Below are 18,415 nucleotides of genomic sequence, written 5' to 3'. Positions count from 1 at the left end.
CATTTCGTTGATTTAAATTTCATACTACTTATTGTGCTGACAATCTCATTTGCATTCAATGTATTATGTACTTTATACTATATATCTTGAGGGTAAGACAATATATGATGGGAATAATACACAGCCACGATAGCATTTGTTACTTTTTGTCCACACAAACTTACAAAGGGAAAATATTTGTATTTGCAATGATTCTTCCCGTCTTTATAAATTGTCCAAAGGAGTGAGTCGCTGGAAGAATTTGTTTAGTCACTCAACATATATCACATAATCCCAGGTTACTATCTTTGTCTCTTTTTATCTTACCTGTAATATTAGGTATATATTTCATCGCTCAGAAATAATTTATTATAGGAAACAATAATAGTAGAACTCACTCTCAAGCTCTGACATCGTACACTCGACACCTGCATCCTCACGATGGCCGCAATTGTGCTCTCCAATGCCGTTGTGACTACAAGAATTTAAACTTTCTTCTGACCCGTTGCATGAGACGTCGTCTAACCATATACGGTCTGTTCCTTGTCCAAAGAAAGCGTTTCCTCTTACTGCCAGTACACCACTAAAACCAAGTTGTCGACATACCACAGATGCGTCCTCGACCCCCCATAAATCATCGCAAATAGTTCCCCATTGTCCATGTATTAATACTTCCACCCGACCTTCATACTGGTGACCTCCGCCAACTAGACGAACGTCGTCAATATCTGTTTTGAAGAAGATATTAAAATGTATAAAATTAACCCATTTATATTTAAAATGCCAGATTTTTAGGGATCAAAATGAAAATTTTTAAGCGTTGATTGGACGAAGTTTCTGTTGTATCAAATAATGTTCCATCTTGATTAATTCACCACTTAGTGGTCATATTGGGGCTCTGGAAAATGTGACAATTACCAAGATGGTCTAAATATTCAACTTTTTGGAAGGTTCGTTTGTAACCATTTTTTTTATCTATGAACATTGATATACAAAGATTTACACCAGATTGTAACGGATTCATATATTGAAAACTGATGATCGCTTTATATGTGAAACATCGCTGCTCCATATTTTTGAATTGTTACAAATGTTTTGACATTCGATATATTCATCATTCATGAACATTTTTAGCCCATTAACTAACCCTCATCCACCTGACATTCCATTTCACAGTTTGACACCTTACGGTCAAATGTTTGTGATAATCGCCTAAGTAACTTGGATGGATTCTGAGTAGAATGATGATCCATGGTAGCAATCGGCCTATCAGTGGAATAAAATCAAGAAAGTGTGCACTCACCTGAAACAGATGGGCTAAATGTAGTCTGAACATTTCCAGTTGAACATTCAACACCAGCGTCTTCATCATGGCCACAGTTTGTATCTCCAATACCATTCTTAGGACAATCATTTAGTGACTCTTCGTTTCCAATGCATTCGACCTGATCTAGAAATATCTGGCCATATCCTTCTCCATAGTAGGCCTGTTCACGATATCCGGTAGCCGTCGGGTAGCCCAACATTTGACAAACTACTACAGCGTCATAGAAATCCCATGAATCATCACAGACTGTACCCCATTCCCCGTCAACATAGACTTCCACACGACCTTCGTTTGTAGTATTTCCATTCACGAGTCTTATGTCTGAGATTTCTGTCAATACAAGGGGGATGTTATGAAATTATAATTAGAGAAGATGTTCTAGCGATGACGTTGGGGTATTTAGTTTTGACTCTTAACAGATAGGTAAGATCACTGAAAAATCTGCTCTGTTTCCCCAAATTGAACGGGTCATTTAGAGTAGTGAAGATTTCTGGATTTGTAAAATCGTTCATAAATCTAATGCAATTGTAAAACAAATATTTTTGAAGCAGCTTTGAAGTAAATTTCCATCACGGGTTAATGATATTCGATACTGAAATTCCATAGTATTGTTCAGCGTGTAGCAGTTCTAATAAATTTTCATGTCTACTTCGACTCGATTTTGATATGGTTTCTGATGACTAATACTGATAAGAAATCGAGTGAATGCGATGAAATGTTCTCTTTAAATGAATTTTATCATCAATTCCTTACGTATTGATTACGTTATAGTAAAAGCCTTGGAAAAAGTTTGATGAACGGTTATCATGTTTATGGATCATGTTATCGTTATGTAAGTTGAATGAATTCAGTTCAAATTGAAGAGGAGAAATTGTATAGAAGTTACAAGAATTACATTCGTCTCTAAGTAGCATTGTGTAACAGCATTGAAGCCAAACCTTGAGTGGCGTTCGTTGTACATACAACTCCTGCATCTTGTAAGTGACCACAGTTGTTTTCGCCGAAAGCATTATGGCTGCAATCACTTAGACGGCTTTCATTTCCCGAACACTCCACGTTGTCTAACCAAATTGGATCTGATCCTTGCCCGAAGAAAGATGACCCATAGGCTTCATTTGCACCAGGATATCCAAGCTGCCTGCATATAACTGCTGCGTCTTCAAGATCCCATAGATCATCACAGACTGTTCCCCATGTACCATTGATTGCAATTTCCACACGTCCAGAGTTAGCATCGCTGCCATTCACGAGTCGAATACTATTTATTACTATTAGTTAAATTAAAAAGAGATATTATCATTGCCCCAAGATGCATAAATTTAATGTAATGGAGAAGGACATATATACCATTGATGAAAGGCCATGAACAGAAAGCAAACACAACAAAAACAACATACGACCACGATTTCCAACTTCACATACTATTATGTAGTTATTATATACTATATCAAATATTGATCAATATGAGCTATGAAAAAGTAAAAAGTGTCATTGGTTATACCTGTTTTAACAGAAGTGTACTTACCATCAGGTTGACCAGGTTCACATACTACCCCGACGTCTTCATTATGTTCACAGTTGTGAGTTCCGATGGGTAATTTGTCGCAATCAGACAAGAAGGTTTCCTTCCCTTCACATTCGACGTCATCAAGCCAAATTGGTCCTACTCCTTCCCCATAGGAACCATAAAGAGGTACTTCAGATGCACCAATGTAGCCTAGCTCACGACATACAACGTTAGCATCATTCATTTCCCAGAGGTCATCACAAATCGTCCCCCATTCATTTTCTACAAGTATTTCTACTCTGCCTTCATTTGGGGAATTCCCATTGACGAGTCTAAAGCCATCGATACTTGCTGTTGAAAACAAAATGTTTCATTATCTTTTCGAGTAGAAAATTGGAACGTTTCCAGAAACGAGAATATTTGTATGACAAAATCTTGTTTGTTACACATGCTATCAGAACTATGCTACGATTTTCTAACTAACTGTCAAAGTTGTTATTTTGCTGCAGTGTAACCTTTTAAATTACTCTGATGGAACAGCAATCCAAGATCATGTTATAGGGGAGCCTTTTAACCCATCTTTATGTTCTTCTGATCGGGTGTCACTACCACAACTGTGAAAATCGAGTCCGGATTCTGACTAGATTAAATTCTTCTGCGGTATAGGACATGCATTTGGGACTCGGGCTGGGGTTAGGGTCGAAATCGAGATGTCCTAGACTTGGACGTATTGTCACCTTCAATCGAGTCAGTTTATGTTACGACCTTCTCCTTGAAAGATGAGAAAGTGGTTCTAACTTCACATTCAATCCTTACAATTCATTAGTCACCGAAACGAACCCTATAAATATCAGTGTCCAACGATGAAATGGTGCAGTCCCGATACAAGTGTTTTTTTTTTCAATCTTAATGTTATACATGATGTCCTCTTGACCATGTTGACGTAATTCACGTTTAAAGTATTTGATCATTCGGCAGTTATAAAAAAAGCTTCACTTATTAAATCATGCAGCCAGACTTTCGAGCATGGACATGGAGGGGCCGCGTCCGAAGAGGGCACGTCCTCATTCATATGTTGTTGAATAACCTCACAATTGCCCACTTTGATAATGAATTTATATTACACATTATTGTAATATTAAAATAGTTTCCTTTTTTCGACAGATTCATTACTTAATCCCATTGACCTTTATCATTCTCAATACACAGCGTATTTGTTGTGGGAAGGTTTGCGGTAATTTGTAGTTTTCTCCCCAAGTCGAAGTCCTATGACCATCTATCCCTCAGAGTTTGAAACCTCCCTCAAATTTAATTGTTTTCCGCTACCCTGGGGAGATGGTGGGATACATCTCATAGGTGGAAGCACCAGGTTATGATCACAATAGCAATGACATTCTTTTGATGATGGGGATCATACATTTTGAGCTGAGGGCTACATTCTTTCGTGATTCCATTCTAATGATCCCTTGTTGAAGAAACGTGTCCATTGTTAACTTTATTGATATCAGCTACTTTTACCGGCCAGTTTGAATGGGTAAACGACAATCCCTGGATATTGCTTTTCCTTTATTTAACCATTGAAAGCTAAGGACGTGGCTTATGGTACCACCATGTAGCAACGTAGTAATACCTTATCTTTCTTTTGACGAAGATAAGAAATTGTGGATCTGACTGAGAAAGCATGGTATGATGTTAATTTCGTTTTGTTCTGGTATCTCACCTTCAGTGTGCTTACACACTACCCCAGCAGTGTTTTCACTTCCACACATGTTTTCAACAGCATCGTTGTAGTTACAATCAAGTAAACTTTCTTCGTCACCGATGCATTCAAAATTGTTCATAATAGCAGTTGAGAGAGGAGAACCAAAATAAGATTCTCGTCTTGGTCTCTCCACGGCACTAAAACCCAGTTGTCTGCAGACCACTTCTGCGTCTTTAACGTCCCACAAATTATCACACACAGGCCTCCATTGTCCATTTGCATAAACTTCAACATTCCCCAAGTAGTCATATTTCCCACCCTCCAAACGAACAGTCGCTGTTTCAAAACATATGTAAGAAAAAGAACAAGAAAAGAACAAGAAAAAAAGAAATGAACGAACACACTTATAGAAACTCGCCGTTATTTTTGTGTGTATGTTTGTTCTTAACAGTGACGGTCATTGAACTCGATGTTATGAGAAAGATTCAATAAAATTGTTTGTCTGGTTACTCAATCTAGAGGTGATGATTTCTGTATGAGTCATCCTTTACTCCTTTACTATGAAATGTTGACAAACTCCACACATTTTTACATCTTCTATGATGAGTTCTTCGTCCATTTTTAGCCGATAATTGTAAACAAGAAGGCGTTGCAAAGTTTACCATTAAAGACTGCTTGTATAGGACCTTACCATAGGACTCCATGATGAATTGTCAAATAATATTAGTTATAACATATACTGTAGTGATAGCCCCTTTTCTTTTTCATATCCACTAAATTAGAAAACGGAATGACCTAGGGAGCATTTTTCTCGAAAGATTTCAATAGAGCAAAAGTGTCGGAAACGAATTACAACGTTTCAAAGGTTACACCTCTTCCTTATTATTTAGCGTGAAACCTAACAAATAATTCCAGTTCATTGCTATGGAATTATAGTACCCCAGACTCATATGTAAAGCAAAAAGATGAAATCTAAACTGCTAGTGGAGAACTAATTTATATATCGGCATACAACATGTTGTGATGTCTCCTTGATTCAAGATTCAGTGTGCGTAACCAGCCTGGACTACATTAAAATATATGTAAATCAATTCAAGTGATTAGCGACGACAACGGGAATCCTAACTATAAGATTCATACTGCAAACTTGTTATGCATGAAATCATTCAAGACGCAAGTATTGCATTCCACCTGGTTATTGTAAATATGAAATGTGTTAATTTTGAGTTAATTCTCCACTTTGATGGTTTAAGTACACTTGCATGAACTTTTCAGTAGCCTTATGCTGTTACATCTACTTGCTACATTCCGAAAACTGGTTCCTAAAATAATAACGGTTCTTTCTTCATATTGTCAGTTACTGATAATTATAGCCGCTGTATACAAATGAACTACATAAAGCTTACCGGTCGAAGGAGTAGTTAACTGGAGACCATCGTTGCAAACTACTCCAACATCTTCATGATGTCCACAGTCGTGTTCGCCTATATCGTTTTTAACGCAATCATTCAAAGATGTTTCATTTCCAATACAATCTACGTTATCCAGGAGAATTGGATCCGTTCCTTGGCCGAAATAGGTTAGTATGGATATCTTGTTAGATCCAGAGTAACCCAGCTGTCGACAGACAACATTAGCATCCATCAGATCCCAGAAATCATCACAAACCGTACCCCATACACCGTCAGCAAAAACTTCCACACGTCCCTCGCTGTCCGTGTTACCGCCAACTAGTCGAATGCTCGTTATACCTTGCGAATATAACAATAAGCGAAAATGAAAAGATTTGGTTTGTATAGGAGAAAGCAGGATGGTGATACTTGGTAGCAATCGGCCTATCAGTGGAATAAAATCAAGAAATGTGTGCACTCACCTGAAACAGATGGGCTTGATGTAGTCTGAACATTTTCAGTTGAACATTCAACACCAGCGTCTTCATCGTGGCCACAGTTTGTATCTCCAATATCATTCTTAGGACAATCATTTAGTGACTCTTCGTTTCCAATGCATTCGACCTGATCTAGAAATATCTGGCCATATCCTTCTCCATAGTAGGCCTTGTTGCGATATCCGGTAGCCGTCGGGTAGCCCAACATTTGACAAACTACTACAGCGTCATAAAAATCCCATGAATCATCACAGACTGTACCCCATTCCCCGTCAACATAGACTTCCACACGACCTACGTTTGCAGTACTTCCATTGACGAGTCTTATGTCTGAAATGACTGTAAATATAACATGAAACAAAGACACTTGCAACTGCACTAGATTATCAGATACCGTAAGACAATTGGAAAATGATGCCTTTGGTCTAACACAAAAAGTCCTACATTGTTATCAGCATCAATGGACAAATAATAGCTTCTAGCCTCCAAGTAACTTTGACGCATATTTAAGCAACAAACAGTAACATATGTGCTGACAAATTCAACGAAACATCGTGTAGCAAAGATGAGTTGCAAACCTTGAGCGGGATTTGGTGTACATGCAACTCCTGCATCTTCGTGGTGTTGACAGTTGTTTTCACCGAATGAATTGTAACGGCACTCACTTATATGACTTTCTTTCCCCGAACACTCCACGTTGTCTAACCAAATTGGATCTGATCCTTGTCCGAAGAAAGATGACCTATAGGCTTCATTTGCACCAGGATATCCAAGCTGCCTGCATATAACTGTTGCGTCTTCAAGATCCCATAGATCATCACAGACTGTTCCCCATGTACCATTGATTAAGACTTCAACTCGTCCAGAGTTAGCATCGCTGCCATTCACGAGTCGTATACTATTTATTTCTATTAGTTAAATTAAAAAGAGATATTATCATTGCCCCAAGATGCATATATTTAATGTAATATGATAAGGACATATATACCATTGATGAAAGGCCATGAGTAGAAAACAAAAGCAACATACGACCACGATTTCCAACTTCACATACTATTATGTAGTTATTATATACTATATCAAATATTGATCAATATGAGCTATGAAAGGGTAAAAAGTGTCATTGGTTATATCTGTTTTAACAGAAGTGTACTTACCATCAGGTAGACCAGGTTCACATACTACTCCGACGTCTTCATTATGATCACAGTTGTGAGTTCCGATGGGTAATTTGTCGCAATCAGACAAGAAGTTCTCATCGCCTTCACATTCGACGTTATCAAGCCAAATTGGTCCTACTCCTTCCCCATAGAAACCAGAAAGATGTACTTCAGATGCACCAATGTAGCCTAGCTCACGACATACAACGTCAGCATCATTCATATCCCAGAGGTCATCACAAATCGTCCCCCATTCATTTTCTACAAGTATTTCTACTCTGCCTTCATTTGGGGAATTCCCATTGACGAGTCTAAAATCGTCGATACTTGCTGTTAAAAACAAAACGTTTCATTATATTTTCAAGTAGAAATTTTACAGACTTAAACTTTCTAAAAATATGACAGTCTTGTTTGCACTTGAACTTCTTTGTTAGAAATTGTCAACAAGTCGATACGCATTCATATTTACACGAATGAATTCGCGAAAGTGGTGTTGTATTTATCACAATTTGATGCTCTGCGTATATTTGTGTGCATTTGATATCACGTTGCTTATTTTCTCTCTTTGCTTAGATGCATGTGTATATAACTATGCACTGTCGTAATATAATCAACATAGTGTAATCAATATTGAATCTTCGAAATTAATAAATAACATAAAGCAATATCGTAATACCATGTGTAGTATAAAATAACATTATTTCATTCAAGTTAATTGAATGATTGGTAAAGCGCCACTGTAAGCTGCTCCATTTTTTAAAAACCTAATTGATAATGTCTTGGTTATATCTTACGTTCACTGTGTTTACAAACTGCACCAGCTGCGTTTCCAGTTCCGCATGCGTTTCCATAAGCATCGCTGTGCTGACAAGTCCACAAGTCTTTTTCATTACCGGTACATTCGAAATTATTCAAAGTACCATTCGAAAGAGGGTAGCCAAAATACGATTCCCGTCTTGGTCTCTCCGCCTCACCAAGACCAAGTTGTCTGCAGAGAACCTTTACGTCATTAATGTCCCATGACTGATCACAGACTGGGCTCCACTGTCCATCTATGTAAACTTCAACATTACCCAAGTACCAGAACTGTGCACCCGATAGGCGGAAATTTGTCAATCCTGTTGGATCATTAGTGAATCGATAATAAACATAATTACATTGGTTTAATTTCTTCAAGACACATCTTTCCCCCAAAGCACACACACAAACAATACATGTAAAACACTTAGTTGCACTAAATGGAAAGTACATAATTATTCAATAGCATTTACCCACGATGTTTAGAAAGACGACTGAGTCCCCGTACATTCTTCTCCTAGCTATATTAATTACCAATACCTACCGGTCGAAGGAGTAGTTAACTGTTGACCGTCGTTGCAAACTACTCCCGCATCTTCGCTGTGTCCACAGTTATGTACGCCTATATCGTTTTTGACGCAATCATTAAGAGAACTTTCGTTTCCATTACACTGTACATTATCCAATAAAATCGGAGTTATCCCTTCTCCAAAATACGCAGATCTAAAAGCAGATTCTCCGCCAGAATATCCCAACTGTCTACATACAACTTCGGCATCAAGTATATCCCAGTCGTCATCACAAACTGTACCCCAAACGCCGTCAACGAACACCTCAACTCGACCCTCGGACTCTTTGCTTCCACCGATTAATCGGATCTCAGATACCACTTAAAAGTAAAAAGGAGAGAATTTGATGCTACTAGTTTAAGTAGTTGGATTAACTACTTGAACAAATTAATCGTACATGTTCACGTTCAAATTTTTATCTCATTTTGCCCACAAAACTGAAGAACAAGTTGTTGTTAATATAACTAAGGAATTATGACAATTGATTGACACTAGAAGTAACAATGCTGTTAAAATGGATGTACTTTAATTTATCAGGTTGTCGGATAGCCACATTTACACAAACCAAATTAGTTTTTGTTATGTTTCGATGTGCTATTTCCTTCTCACGTCTTCTAAATCAGATGTGCAATTAAGGTGTTTTGTCAATGTTTCCGATATTTGGAATGCGATATGCCTAACCTATGTTGAAGCTCACGAGATTTTTAGTGTTAACCAATATATCATGAGAGAGAACTTGTTCCTGGAACTACCTTGTGATCCATCTAACATTATTATGTACGATTATTAATACGTTATTTTAAGTAAATTCAAGAGTATTATACTGAAGGAACATTAACAAAGAACCCCCACCAAACTCAACCCCACATTTCAATTAAAGCACTCTTAGCATTACATGACATGAAAAATGAAAGCACACTTAATCGAATGCTCAATAAATAGTGTCTGGAAAGATTTAGATCACATTAATTGTCATTGATAACCTGTTCAGTATCAAAACTTAAATAAGGATTTCCTAAATGACCACCTCAACTGAATAAATTAACATTTCTCCGCTCCTGGAATGGGGAATTCATTATGTAACGTAACATTATTGGAAGGCTAATATTATATGGACAAATTTTATCCACGAGAAATAGAAAGACGACTGAGTCCTCGTACATTCTTCTCCTAGCTATATTAATTATACCAATACCTACCTGTTGAAGGAGTAGTTAACTGTTGACCGTCGTTGCAAACTACTCCCGCATCTTCGCTGTGTGCACAGTTATGTGCGCCTATATCGTTTTTGACGCAATCATTAAGAGACTTTTCGTTTCCATTACACTGTACATTATCCAATAAAATCGGAGTTATCCCTTCTCCAAAATACGCAAATCCAAGAGCAGATCCTCCGCCAGAATATCCCAACTGTCTACAAACAACGTCGGCATCATGTATATCCCAGTAGTCATCACAAACTGTACCCCAAACGCCATCAACAAACACCTCAACTCGACCCTCAGACTCTTTGCTTCCAGCAACTAATCGGATCTCAGATACCACTTAAAAGTAAAAAGGAGAGAATTTGGTGTTATAAGTTTTAGTAGTTGGAATTATTACTTGAACAAACTAATCGTACTGTACAAGTTCGCGTTCAAATTTATATCTCATTTTGCCCACAAACTGAAAAACGAGTAGTTATTAATATAACTAAGGAAATATGACAAATGATTGACACTAGAAAAAAACAATGCTGTTAAAATGGATGGACTTTAATTTATCAGGTTGTCGGAGAGCTACAATTACACAAACCAAATTAGTTTATGTTATGTTTTTATATGTTATTTCCTTCTCACTTCTTCACAATCAGATGTGCAAATTAAGGTGTTTTGTCAATGTTTCCGATAAGCCTAACCTATGTTGAAGCTCACGAGCTTTTTAGTTTAAACCAATATATCACAAGAGAGGACTTACCATTGTTCTTTGAACTACCTTGTGATCCATCTAACATTATTATGTACGGTTATTAATACGTTATTTTAAGTAAATTCAAGAGTATTATACTGAAGGAACATTAACAAAGAACCCCCACCAAACTCCACCCCACATTTCAATTAAAGCATTCTTTAGCATTACATGACATGACAAATGAAAGCACACTTAATCGAATGCTCAATACATAGTGTCTGGAAAGATTTAGATTACATTAATTGTCATTGATAACCTGTTCAGTATCAAAACTTAAATAAGGATTTCCTAAATGACCACCTCAACTCAATAAATTAACATTTCTCCGCTCCTGGAATGGGGAATTCATTATGTAACGTAATATTATTGGAAGGTTAATATTACATGGACAAATTTTATCCACGACGAATAGAAAGACAACTGAGTCCCCGTACATTCTTCTCCTAGCTATATTAATTACCAATACCTACCGGTCGAAGGAGTAGTTAACTGTTGACCGTCGTTGCAAACTACTCCCGCATCTTCGCTGTGTGCACAGTTATGTACGCCTATATCGTTTTTGACGCAATCATTAAGAGAATTTTCGTTTCCACGACACTGTACATCATCCAATAAAATCGGAGTTATCCCTTCTCCAAAATACGCAGATCCAAAAGCAGATTCTCCTCCAGAATATCCCAACTGTCTACATACAACTTCGGCGTCATGTATATCCCATACGTCATCACAAACTGTACCCCAAACGCCATCAACGAACACCTCAACTCGACCCTCGGACTCTTTGCTTCCACCGATTAATCGGATCTCAGATACCACTTAAAAGTAAAAAGGAGAGCATTTGGTGTTACAAGTTTTAGTAGTTGGAATTATTACTTGAACAAATTAATCGTATATGTTCACGTTCAAATTTATATCTCATTTTGCCCACAAACTGAAAAACGAGTAGTTATTAATATAACTAAGGAGATATGACAATTGATTGACACTTGAAGAAACAATGCTGTTAAAATGGATGTACTTTAACTTATCAGGTTGTCGCAAAGCCACAATTACACAAACCAAATTAGTTTATGTTATGTTTTTATATGTTATTTCCTTCTCACTTCTTCACAATCAGATGTGCAATTTAAGGTGTTTTGTCAATGTTTCCGAAATGCCTAACCTATGTTGGAGCTCACGAGCTTTTTAGTTTAAACCAATATATCACAAGAGAGGACTTACCATTGTTCTTTGAACTACCTTGTGATCCATCTAACATTATTTGTACGGTTATTAATACGTTATGTTAAGTAAATTCAAGAGTATTACACTGTAGGAACATTAACAAAGAACCCCTACCAAACTCCACCCCACATTTCAATTAAAGCATTCTTTATCATTACATGACGTGACACAACGAAAGAACACTTAATCGAATGCTCAATAAATAGTGCCTGGGAAGATTAAATCACATAAATTGTCATTGATAACCTGTTCAGTATCAAAACTTAAATAAGGATTTCCTAAAGGATCACCTCAACTTAATAACTTAACATTTCTCCGCTCCTGGAATGGGGAATTCATTATGTTGCGTAACATTATTGGAAGGTTTATATTATATGGACAAATTTTATCCACGACGAATAGAAAGACAACTGAGTCCCCGTACATTCTTCTCCTAGCTATATTAATTACCAATACCTACCTGTTGATGGGGTAGTTAACTGTTGACCCTCGTTGCAAATTACTCCCGCATCTTCCCTGTGGGCACAGTCATGTACGCCTATATCGTTTTTGACGCAATCATTAAGAGACTTTTCGTTGCCATTACACTGTACATTATCCAATAAAATCGGAGTTATCCCTTCTCCAAAATACGCAAATCCAAGAGCAGATTCTCCGCCAGAATACCCCAACTGTCTACAAACAACGTCAGCATCATGTATATCCCATTCGTCATCACAAACTGTACCCCAAACGCCATCAACGTACACCTCAACTCGACCCTCAGATTCTTTGCTTCCACCGATTAATCGGATCTCAGATTCCACTTAAAAGTAAAAAGGAGAGCATTTGGTGCTAATAGTTTTGTTTAGTTGGATTAATTGCTCGGACTTATAAAACGTACATAATCCATATTAAGTACACAACAAGGTCAAGTTCAAACAGATTTCTCATATTGCCTACAAACCTGAAGTACAAGTATATAGTAATTAAAGGAATTTTTTAGTTGCAGTCTATTGGGTATATGAAAACAAATGCATATCTTTTCCATCGCCTCCATCCTAGTTCGAGGGATTTTTCATCCTATGATTCAGGAGAAGTGAAGTTTTTACCCTAACGCCAATTTAATCTTATATACTGCGGATAGTGGAGAACAATGAGCCCTGTGACGTCATCGCGGTACTTCATTTAGGTGCTGCATGGACGCTATCATTAGCAAGCTACACTGTAGCGAGCAAAGTTAACATTTCTGAAAGTAAAATAGCTATTTAGATGAAAATTTTCCGGTGAAGTTGCAAGTTAGCAATCTTTTGGAGAGTTAAAACGTTCCAGAATTCCCTTACTAGGTGTTCCCCATAATATGTTGTTCCGTTATATGTTATTTGATAGATTTTTATGAATCATATCCGTACGCAAAGCCTGTCCACATTTCTGTTTCTTGAATCAAGGCCAAGCTTAAAGTGAGATATTTTGTATTCACATAAGTACGCAAAGTCTGTTTACATTCCTGTGTATCGTCTCAAGGCCAAACTTAGAGTAAGATCTGATCGATTCTGACCAATGTGCCGCACTGACGCCACGTCTTGACGTAAGTCATGATTCGAATTTTCTAGTAGGACAGCCCAACATTTCAAGCACTCTATCACAGAAACTAAAATTCATCACAGGACTAGGCTTAGTTCGATAGAAAGACAAAAAAGTTTTATGAATTGAAAGGCTGGATTCCATTTTTCACAAACAAATTCCTTTAATAAGACTGAGGAATGAGGAAATCTGATTGACACTAGGATAAATAATACTGTTTATCAAAGCTAGTGACCAGTTGATGCAAAAATTAAAGACAAAAAGGTTTATGCACGATAACCATAAAAGTAGGTTTATACAGAAATACACGACACGTGTCTATAGAACATGTAATGGTAATGCTACTGTCGATGAACATGAATTCAGATTATGTAAGCTGATATACAAGCTTCTTCCACACACCAAAACGTTTCTTGAAATGAACGTATTGTAATATTTGTGTACACCATGTCGACAGTCGGTGAAAATACATTGTATAGATATGTCCATGTTCAAGAATAATGTAACTGAGGCATGCATATAAATGTTTCCACTAAAATATTCCTGTTTAGCCATATTTTTGGTTACTGGACATGATTGCCACGGGTGTCGAAAAGGTATACAGCCTATCAGTTCTTGATTAGTTATATTACTGTAGGAACACACTATGTAGAAATGTCATTAGGACATCATCATGATATGAAACAATCGTTATTTATTTGTCTGATGCAATCGCGTATTTACTATTTGAGTTTTCTTTTGGTCCGTGTTCTGCATTTTATTTAGATACACACAACATAAACGTTATATCTGCGTGAGTGTTATGGAGGCCTTTAATTTACCAGGGAGCCAGATAACCACAAGTTCACTTACCAAGTTAGTTTATGTTCAATGTGTTGTATGTTACTTTCTTGGCACTCCCTCGCCATAAAATGGGCAATAACCTATGTTGACTCCCACTAGCTGGAAGTGTCAAAGTATAGATCATAAAGACTAGGCCTATGGTTGTTATGGGAATTTTGTATTGATCCTTCTGGTATTATTTTTATATGTGCCAAGTTGCGAGGTTATCAGAGGAATAGAAGACAAATTACAAACTACATAATATCCTGTTTATCCGATCAGAACACTTACGTCAAAGTTGTATCAATGATTTTTTCGGTAATCTCTTTACATACCTGCTACTGTACCATCACTGCAAACAACACCTGCATCCTCACTATGGGTGCAGTCGTGGTGTCCTATCTCTTTAAAGATGCAATCATTTATAGTACTTTCATTCCCTAAGCAGTGTACGTTATCCAACAAAATGAGCCCGATTCCTTCTCCAAAGAACGCAGAGGCCCACGCAGATTCGGCACCAGTGAATCCTAGATGTTTGCAAACAACTTCAGCTTCAGATATGTCCCAATAATCATCACAAACTGTGCCCCATCTCCCACCAATGAATACTTCAATTCGTCCACTGTTCATCGAATTACTACCAGCTAGTCGAATATCGGATACAGCTGCAAATATAAAATCTTTTCATCACCTTACTCTTCTTACATTATTGGCAAAGAAACATTCCACCGACAAGACGATTACCATTTCTAACCAAAGTTGGTTCCTACATTTGTAACCTTTCAATAAGCCTCCACCTTTTGGATTGGCAATGACAATGAAAACCTACCGTTCTGTGAAACTTGTGAACATTCCACTCCTGCGTCTTCAGAATGTTGACAGTTATGAACACCTAGATTGTTCGATGAACACTCTGATAGTGACGTCTCATTACCGATACATTCTACGTTGTCTAACCAGATGGGGTCATCACCGGTCCCGAAGTAAGCATTGCGTCTTGCTTCTACAGCTGCGGAAAATCCAAGCATTCTACAGACAACATGCGCGTCAGATATGTCCCACAGATCGTCACACACCGTTCCCCACTGTCCGTTTACAAACACCTCCACTCGCCCTTCGTAGTTGCCAACTCCATTTACGAGTCGCACTGTCAAATCTGTTACTCGAATAAGAAAAGGCACCATCCAAATTCAAGTATTGATTCGACAACAAAAAAAAAAATAGTAAAAGACAATTCGAGGCATTTTGTCTAAATAAATAACACGAAAACCGAACTAAACAAGAATACAAGAACGATAGTGATAAACTTGGGGATATGGCAGGCAATAATGACAACAATCACAATGATGTCAAACCAATAGCGCATTATTATCAACTTTTAAATTAGAGGTTGGTGGTGATAGTGCATTTATAACAGGATTATGACAGCGACTGTTACAATGATGAATATGGCGGTAGAGATAACGTAGAGATATCTTGAAGAGTATCCATCGATATCTCAAAATAAATAACCAGAATTAGTTATAAAGTAAATGAGATCTGCTGTGTAGTGTTACCGAAACATTTAAGCGCTTCAACATATTAGGTAAGAATTCTATACATAAAGAGGTCATTTTCTTTATCTTCTCCAATTGTTACTAGATTCTGAAACGATGAACAATCTTTATAGCATAACAAATGTTGTTAGCATCCAACTGAACAACTTTCGGGTCAATTTCTATCGAAATCTACCATTCTGAAAGCTTACAAGCACAATTCCAGTCATTTCCATCGCTGATTTCCGACCTTTATACACACACTTATGTGATTGAAATTGATATGAAAGGCTCACGGTCCAATACAACAGTGATTAATGCAACCTCTGAAACGTTACCTGACGACTCTGGAATGCATTGTACAGCAGCATCTTCGTGATGCCCACAATCGTGTACCCCTACATCATTTTGCCGACAATCATTGATAGACACTTCGTCTCCATTGCATTCGAGATTGTCTAACCATATTGGTGTTAATTCATTTGCTCGGTCAACGGATGTGAATACGTTCTCTACGCCACGAAACCCCAACTGTTTGCAAATAACGTTACCGTCATTGATATCCCAAAGATCATCGCATATGGTACCCCATTGTCCGTTTACAAATACTTCAACCCGTCCTGTGTTATTTATATGTCTGTGTTCCCCAACAAGACGTACATTCGTTACTTTGTATGCTGAAGAAAAATCAAGGTCAGAAAAATATGTAAGAAAGAATAAGAAAAAGCAGGTCGTGACCTTCAAATACTCTTTCTTTATAATCCATTAATAAATCAGATTCTTCGTTGGTTAGCTTTGTCGAGAGAAAATACAGGTATATAAGGATACTTACTGGGAATGAATATAGTGGTTGGTGTAAGGTTGGTGGTTCTTTGGTGGTCCAAGCAAGCAACCCCTGCATCTTCACTGTGGCCGCAATTATGACCAAAATCATTCTTGTTACAGTCAATCAAGGACTTTTCATTTCCGACACAGTTAACATCATCCAGTAAAATTGGAGCTGACCCTTCTCCAAAATACGCTAAACCATAGGAGGCTTGTGCCCCGGAAAATCCAAGTTGTGTACAGACCACTGATGCGTCGTTAATATCCCAGAAATCATCACAGATCGTTCCCCATTCACCATTAAGAAAAATTTCAACGCGTCCCTCAGAATGTTGGTTCCCACCAGCCAATCTTATGTCTCCCTCGTCTAGGAGAAAACGAATATGTCATTGATCATTCATCGTTTGGAGACTTTGCAGACCAATATGTTTAGGAATATTCACCGTTACAATATCCACGAACACCTGGACCATTTTACCTTTATACATACGTGGTATTATAATACTGTTTAGCAACTTATATATTTCAATGCTTTAAGACACCGTGAATAACAGTTTCTTTATTCATACAGCAAAATAATATCAGAATTGATGTGAAAACAGGTTAAAACATATATTTCAAAAGTTATGATGCTATAAGCGCATAGTAAAGAGCATTTCACTAACTTTGAACAAAACCAGAGCAAAGAACTCCCGCATCTTCTTTGTGACTACAGTCATTCGATCCAACTGCTTCGAAGCTGCAGTCATTGATATCAATTTCTGTACCTTCGCATCTTACTTCATCCAGCCAAATAGGACCAGATCCTTCTCCGAATAGCGCAGATGTGGTTGCCAGTAGAGCACTACCTTCGCCAAGTGTGCGACAGATAACTTCAGCATCTTTTAAGTCCCAGTTGTCATCGCATATTGATCCCCATTGATTTTCGATTAGGACTTCAACTCGCCCATCACTATCACAGGAACCGCCAACTAGACGAACATCTTGCACTACTGCAACTAAAATGCCAAAGAATTATAAAGACTTCATGCAATGGAACATTTGAGGATAGACATGCTACACAGATAAACATAAAATGATTACTAAAGGTATTCGTTTACACATTCAGTGGCTACACAAATCTTTATGGATGGAATTCGGAAGAAAACCGGAACAGGAATCTTTGGGATAATTCCCGGAATAATTGTAATAAATGTACAGACGCTCGGCGATGTGATCTGTTGCGTTTTCTTAGATATGATATTGAACTTTTGTCACAATTAAGTGAATTTGATGCAAAAAGTATATCAACAAAAAAAAACCACCTTCGCATCCTATGGGGTGTGATGTGCACATGACGAGCATGGACTCACCTACGTCATCCGTTGGGGGAGTGTCAGAGAGTCGGGAAGAATAAGACCACTCCTCCGTCCCAGGTGCACGTAGCCCCAGAATGCACCATTTGACATCTAAACATCTATTCTTTTCTAAGGGGGGGGGGGGGTAACCACGGGCCACCTAATGTCGGTACCTACTGCAACAACCCACAGGTCTACACCCAACCTTTGTAAAAAAGAAATCCTTAAT

The 18,415-nt window shown here is 37.7% G+C and overlaps 1 protein-coding gene across 7 annotated transcripts in view; it reads right to left on the bottom strand.

The window, feature by feature from the left end:
- The window catches only part of LOC139975427 (scavenger receptor cysteine-rich domain-containing protein DMBT1-like), a 33,113-nt gene that overhangs the window by 7,086 nt on the left and 7,612 nt on the right, over window positions 1-18,415 (bottom strand). For 3 of the 7 annotated variants that reach the window (XM_071983418.1, XM_071983436.1, XM_071983432.1), the window contains exons 5-22: window positions 17,515-17,847; window positions 16,857-17,216; window positions 16,363-16,701; window positions 15,319-15,651; window positions 12,565-12,909; window positions 11,351-11,695; window positions 10,130-10,474; window positions 8,906-9,250; window positions 8,358-8,681; window positions 7,561-7,893; window positions 6,982-7,311; window positions 6,389-6,742; window positions 5,922-6,266; window positions 4,534-4,851; window positions 2,832-3,164; window positions 2,245-2,574; window positions 1,283-1,636; window positions 378-707 (exon numbers count right to left, since the gene is read on the bottom strand). In XM_071983418.1, the coding sequence (XP_071839519.1) occupies window positions 378-707; window positions 1,283-1,636; window positions 2,245-2,574; window positions 2,832-3,164; window positions 4,534-4,851; window positions 5,922-6,266; window positions 6,389-6,742; window positions 6,982-7,311; window positions 7,561-7,893; window positions 8,358-8,681; window positions 8,906-9,250; window positions 10,130-10,474; window positions 11,351-11,695; window positions 12,565-12,909; window positions 15,319-15,651; window positions 16,363-16,701; window positions 16,857-17,216; window positions 17,515-17,847 (6,096 nt within the window). The remainder of the gene's footprint in view (window positions 1-377; window positions 708-1,282; window positions 1,637-2,244; window positions 2,575-2,831; window positions 3,165-4,533; window positions 4,852-5,921; window positions 6,267-6,388; window positions 6,743-6,981; window positions 7,312-7,560; window positions 7,894-8,357; window positions 8,682-8,905; window positions 9,251-10,129; window positions 10,475-11,350; window positions 11,696-12,564; window positions 12,910-15,318; window positions 15,652-16,362; window positions 16,702-16,856; window positions 17,217-17,514; window positions 17,848-18,415) is intronic. The other 4 variants (XM_071983425.1, XM_071983454.1, XM_071983440.1 and 1 more) reach the window with 4 other exon arrangements.

Source organism: Apostichopus japonicus, chromosome 2, assembly GCF_037975245.1.
Source record: "Apostichopus japonicus isolate 1M-3 chromosome 2, ASM3797524v1, whole genome shotgun sequence".
In the NCBI taxonomy this organism is placed as follows: domain Eukaryota; kingdom Metazoa; phylum Echinodermata; class Holothuroidea; order Aspidochirotida; family Stichopodidae; genus Apostichopus; species Apostichopus japonicus.
This window is presented reverse-complemented; position numbering and strand designations above follow the sequence as displayed.